The 6,216-nt window shown below is 39.6% G+C and overlaps 1 protein-coding gene across 1 annotated transcript; it reads left to right on the top strand.

Annotated features, from left to right (window-relative positions):
• Positions 1-2,201: 2,201 nt before the first annotated feature.
• LOC131080181 (lymphotactin-like) lies at positions 2,202-6,216 on the top strand. Its single transcript, XM_058018316.1, has 3 exons — positions 2,202-2,306; positions 4,812-4,929; positions 5,642-6,216. The coding sequence occupies exons 1-3, from the start codon at positions 2,237-2,239 to the stop codon at positions 5,745-5,747; spliced, it is 294 nt and encodes a 97-aa protein (XP_057874299.1). The 5' UTR covers positions 2,202-2,236; the 3' UTR covers positions 5,748-6,216.

Here is a 6,216-nt window from a genome sequence, read left to right on the forward strand (position 1 = left end):
ACCTCTCTTTTTAAAAGCTGACTATGTGATGAGAAAATCCAATACTACAAACCCTTTACCCTGATATGTAAACTCTTGGTACTAGGCAAAGCTCTGCTCACTGCATACTTCTTTTCCTTCAGCAGGGCTGCTGTCACGAAACAGGGTACATATCACAATTATTACAGTTAAAAATTCTTGACCTTGTTAAAAATTAAGAAAACTATTACATTTAGCAGTTGTCCCTGGTTCAGGGTAATCATTACTCAGCAACAACTGAAATACCTGTGTTATCAACGTTATTCTCATGCTAAATCCAAAACCCAGAACAGTATCATCTATTAAGAAGAAAATTACTCTATCTCAGCCAAAACCAAGATACCCTCATGATTTCTCCAGTCCTTGCACTGACAGCTGTTCATAAGCCCAAGCATCAAACAGCCTGGTGTTTACGTATTCGTAGCAGAACTAGCTGGGTTTTTCTATCTGCCTGCAGAGGGAAAGTGTTATAAAGGGCTATGTAATAATTGCTTTTGCTACAATTTATTTGCGTTAATTATAAAACTGCAATTGTTTGTAATTAATTATTGTAAGTGCTAAACTGCTTTTTAAGTATGATAAATTTTTTAATTGTTTGTGGGTAGTATAAAAGGGGAAGCAAGGCTTTCATAAGATGTAAGCAGGCTTGCATGTGAAGATATGCTTGCTATTTCAAAATGTATATCCAAAATGGAATAAGTGAAGAGTAGAAGACCATAAAAGGAAGAGGACCAAGTTTAAAGTGGGGTCAAAAGACCATAGACTGCCGATGTCTGCAACTACTGAATTGTGCAAAGGCTGCAAAAATCTGAAGCAAGATTGTAGTCAACAAGCCCAAAATAAACCTGCAAAAGCATCCAAGGAAGTAAAACAACGGTAACAGTATAAAAGACTGCAGACTGAGGAAGTGGGTGTGCATCTGGCCTTGCCATGCACCCAAGCCTGTAACTGCAAACTTTTGCTTTATGCTTGTCCCTTATTAAGATTTCTTAAAACTATTAAAAATTAAAGAGGAGTCGGCTTCCTTTCTCACAGCACATGAGAAGACTTCTGCTGTGAGGTTCTGGAAGATAATGCCAGCTCAGGTGCTGCTTTGTGTGTGGTCTGGAGGTCAACAACTGGCCTGACAAATATTTGCAGGCTCAAAACCATTGGTTTGTAGCAATGATTCCAGTAATTCAGACCGCATTCAATAGAAAGAACTCCTAAATCTGGGTGATAGAGTTGGCACACTCTGCAAAAAAGGCATTTTTGATAGAGGTATAAATGTAACAGGCTCACAGACACAGGTCTGGTTATCAGCACCATGCTTACATGAAAGTGCAATTAATTTATTTTTTGTCTTTTCTACAAACTGTGCCTCTCTGATTGCCTGGTTACTTTCTTGGGCCCCATTCTTTGCACTAGAAAGTTCACACTACAAAAAAGTCTAAACCAAAGTAAAGAGATCATGACAAGACCATTTACAAACTCTTATTCCTCTTTGAAACCACCACATTCAGTTAACTGACTAGTTAACTAATGACTGGCAGGAGGCATACTGGATCTGGATCTGTATGTAAAGGTGTGTTCAATCTTGCTTCTTCCAGCACAGCGGTATCAGCTTTGGCCATATCAAATCACAGAGCAAACACAAGAGTCCTGACAACATCCACTGCTCATAGGAAATAGCAGCAATACCCTTCCACAGCTACATATTAATGTGACAAATCAGCCACAGCTGCTTGGAAAGAGCCAAGGTGTTCCTGTTCCCATCATCCTTTAGCTCACAGTTCCCTTTTCCAGTGGTTCATTGGCCAGCAAGGTAATTCTCAGTGTCATACTGTGTCTCTGCAGTGCGGCTTAGCTAAAGGTCTCAAAACTGAAGTGTGAAATGACAGGAACATTTATTACAGGTTTCCACTACTGCACAAGAGCTCTCACTTTTTGCAGCTTGAAATAAACCCAAGTCACAGCACTGAAGCAAGTGCAACCACAGTGGGTTTGAGCAGGAAAAGCCTTCTCAGGAGGGCTAGTGAAGGACTGGTGGGGGAAAGGAGATGGTTCTGTCACCAGAAAAAGTATTGCAAACTCAAATTTTCCACTTAATAGTCAGGCCCTTCATGACACCCCAAAAAAGGAAAAAAAGAACAGACCACAGAATGACAATATATAAACCCTGTGAAAGGGGGCTGACAGTAGGCAATTTCTGTTCTGCCTTGAAACAGAAGACACAGCAATGAAGCTCCACACCGCAGCAATCCTGCTCCTCTTCTGGCTTGGTGTCTTCACTGTGCACGCGGACAAGGGTAAGTTTGCAGCTTGAGAGGAGGAGAATTGCTCCAAATTGCACCTCATGAGTGGTCTCATGAGCAGAATTTATTGTTCCAGACAGCTGATTTATAAGACAAAACACACAAGAAATACAGATGAAATCTGCAAGAAAGTCAGCTTCATGCGGGATTCATCTGATATCCTGCCAGATGGTGGTTGGTTTCTGCTTTAGTGCAAGGAGAGATTCTGTGCCTGAGAGCCCTTATAGGGTTTCTGTACAATGGTCTCTCTCTTAAAATCAAAAAAATCTTGAAGGCACAATGTCTTTTAGTCTCACTGATTCCATATACCTGTGTGTACTGTAGGTTAATAACATTTCATGAAAAAAATCTTTCTTGGATAAGACATACATTTTTCTTTTTCCAGATAGATTCCTTTTATATGAACTTAATTGTATTAATTGTTATTTGTCTTTCTCTAAGTATATAACCTTAATCCCTCAGATAATGCTATTTTAAAAAGTTCTTCCAGTTCTATATCACATATTGCTTACTGTCTTGATTCTAGACAAATCCTTTGGTGCAAACAGGGAACCTATCAATGAGAAGTAAAGAGGAGTAATGGATTTATATAATATCTTCTCTTATTTCACTAATTCATACAAATGAACATCTTCTTTCAAACTAGTTATGAACACTGAGATGAGCCATGTTTATTAGCCCTGCTTTAAATAAATTTGTCTGCAGTGCTGGTTAGGTGAGTGACTTTTGGTTAAAAGCACCATGTGAAAACACTTACTACCACACATATTCTCATCACGATTAGATTCTTTCAAAGAAGCACATAAAAACCACATGAAACACTGATATGCTAGCCATATGCAAATCCACAAATATGCACTCAGAAACACAGAGAAAAAGTATCCTCACAAGATGACACCAAACCCAAACTAAGACCTGCTAAGCATTCACAGGGGTATGAAGGTATACAGCCTTCATGCCGACCCACTGCCTCTCCTGCTACATCCCACTACACCCTCCTATTTTCAGTAGTGACACAGTTTCATCCAGGCAACAGTGGCTTCATATCACAGATGACAATGTCATTGTCCAGGCTGTGTAATTGGCCCTCAGTATCACCAAGTTTGAAAAAAGTACACTGAGACGGTCTACAAGAGAGAGAAAAAAGGACTGGAAAGAATGAAAAAAAAAGACCAAATACACCTGGGAAAAAAGGTAATTCTAGGTGCAGAGCAGTTGGGGTTTGTTCCCAGTCTTGAGAAACTTTGCTGCTATTCCCTGCATCCGTTCCATGAAGGTTGTGTAGTAGCAGAAGAAATATTTCCAGGACTCATAACAATTGCTTGACTGTCTTTGCCACATTTTGAAAACCAGTCTGAGGCAGTAAGAAATGCGTCATGAAACATAAAAAAACTATGTTGTGTTGCTCACTACTAAAGCAAGATCAAGAGAGATATTCCTTCAGGCAAACAAAATCTCAGGAATTAGCAGATCTGCCAGTATCTGTGCACTGGCTATCTCACACCTTCTCCAAAGACTGCTGTACGTTTGTCTCAGCTATTCCAATTATTTCAATAGTGAGACTGTGTGCAGCAGGTTTTACATTTAGCAAGGTGCACCACAACAGCGCTTGGACTTTTCTCAAGCCAGTACCTCTCCAAATTCTTTATAAACAAACCACGGCGTAGAGCAGTGTACTTTTTGTCCCCTGCTCGTGTTCCTAAACCTGTCTTCTATGAACAGAAGTAAACCAGAAAGTGGCAAGCGGAGATTAACGTAAACTCCATTGTAATTGAGTGAGCTCCCATTTTTACTTATCATCATGTAAGATAACAAGTGTCCAGAAAATTTTATACCAATATTGTGATCCTCTTTCTTAATCACCACTGCATTTCTCTGAATTGTATCAAAATCTTGGAGGAATGCAAGAATTAAGAAGCAGCTCACTCACTGCCTGTGAAATCAGAGTTTTTGCTGGAGGATATAAGCATTTATTCTTCTGGCAGGTATATTTCCCTTTCTATTAGCAATTTTTGTTAATACTACTTTTGGATGTCTACAGTGAGGGGAGTAGGCTCACTTTCCTTTTCTTCACTTTGAAAAGAGGAGGAATTTCAAATCCACATTTAGATAACATGTGGAAATCCATCTAGGAAAGTTCCAGTTCTAAGCATCAATTCTATAAGGGCACTTATTTCCACATGATGCAGTCCTAATTATCAAGGATGCCAAACATCTCTATTGCTATGGAAGCAGTGACTCCCCGGTCAGAGAATTGCTGTGCTATTGTCCAGGACAAGGGGTGAAGATTCATATCTTAACTGAAATAGCAGTAACATTTTAGAGATGGTAGGATGCACCACAAAAAATAGCTTAGTCTCTCTGGCATAACTGGTATTGTGGCTGTACGTCATGGTCTAACCACAATTGGAAATCTTCTGGAATTCATAATTTATTAAGCAATTATGGCTAAATATTAATATTAAGTACCTTTGTAATTTATCTATTTTTCTCTTCTAGGGAGCGCTAGCAGTCAGCCCATGCGAAAATTCAGTTGTGTAAAACTGTCTACAAAGCAGTGGAACATCCGAAATTTTGTGAACTATGAAAAGCAACAAGTACCAATAGATGCCATCATGTAAGAATCTCATGCACCCTTCAGACTTCCTTATGCAAACACAAAACCATCAAATAGGGAGAAGGGGCAGCAGAAGACAATTCTGCTGGCCAGCTCACTAAATCTGGCTAGTCCAGGTTGCCCCCCCAATTCATCCATGCCACATGGCACCTGAGGGAGTGAGGAGAGCAGAGCAGGCCTCAGAGAGCTGAGAGATGTGTGCTGCTCATAAATAATGGCAGGAAGCTCACTGACCAGCTCACATCTTTTTGCCCAGTGAGTGGGGAAAAATCTCAACAAGGGCAGAGCAGTCAGAGGCTCCATGCATGAACTGAGTCAAGGGGAAAAATCATGTGAAAGAATATGGGGTAACTGAGTCTTGCCAGGAGCTGTGTTTGGTCCTCTGAGCTCAGACGCATGCATTTTTATCACATCTGAGATCTGCTCATGGGAGATAAATGTTCATCAAGATTTAGCACGAAGTCCCAGAACAGCAGGTATACTCAGTTATCTAAAATCAGTATATATGTACATGACCACATATGTACCTATGCCATGAACAGAGAGCTGACATCGCTAACTGGTGTTATGCTTACTAACGTTTACAAACTCCAGCATTTGATATTGTTTTACCACATTTTTGCTTATGTTCTGAATATATACCAGGAACAGCAGACCTGTGTATAGAGACTAGAATTTAATGCCCGGCTTTTTTTTTTCCCTTTTTTGATAGGTTCATCACTGCAGGAGGTATCAGGGTCTGTGTAAGTCCTAATCAGAAATGGGTTCAAACTGCTATAAAGAGAATAGATGAAAACCGTCTTGCCAAACGCAAATAATCCAAGCATCTAAGGCCAACCAGCTGGAATCATCATCAGTGCTGCAAGTAACAAGCTTTTTAAAAAAGCTTTTAAACCTTACTATATGCTTATATTTCCTTGCTTTTAATAAATTGCAAGAAACTCTCTGAACAAACACAAACTCACCTCCCACAGATGTGGAAGAGTGTAGACTTCCATCCTGATGGAGATCAGATTATTCTACATTGAGTGCTGGTTTTTAGAAGGTGCTGTATAATCTTGTTATTCACCCTCATATGAGACAAACCCGAAACAACTGGTTTGCTTGTCCCATTGCTTTTCTTTGAATAAGAACAAACTATGGCTGGAATCTGTATTTCCCAAACTCATAGGAACTCCCTACCCTAGAGAGTTATGTTTGTATAAATGTCTTATTGTCTTACAACTGATACAAGCTACTAACAGAAGACTTTGAATTTTAATAAACTTACTATAAACTTGAATCAAA

This window comes from Melospiza georgiana, chromosome 2 (assembly GCF_028018845.1).
Source record: "Melospiza georgiana isolate bMelGeo1 chromosome 2, bMelGeo1.pri, whole genome shotgun sequence".
Lineage (NCBI taxonomy): Eukaryota > Metazoa > Chordata > Aves > Passeriformes > Passerellidae > Melospiza > Melospiza georgiana.

Bases quoted from the DNA above. Each gene is read 5' to 3' on its own strand.
- LOC131080181 (XM_058018316.1), top strand. From the start codon at position 2,237: ATGAAGCTCCACACCGCAGCAATCCTGCTCCTCTTCTGGCTTGGTGTC. The intron at 2,307-4,811 runs GTAAGTTTGCAG...TTTCTCTTCTAG, and splicing joins CACTGTGCACGCGGACAAGG to GGAGCGCTAGCAGTCAGCCC. The intron at 4,930-5,641 runs GTAAGAATCTCA...CTTTTTTGATAG, and splicing joins GTACCAATAGATGCCATCAT to GTTCATCACTGCAGGAGGTA.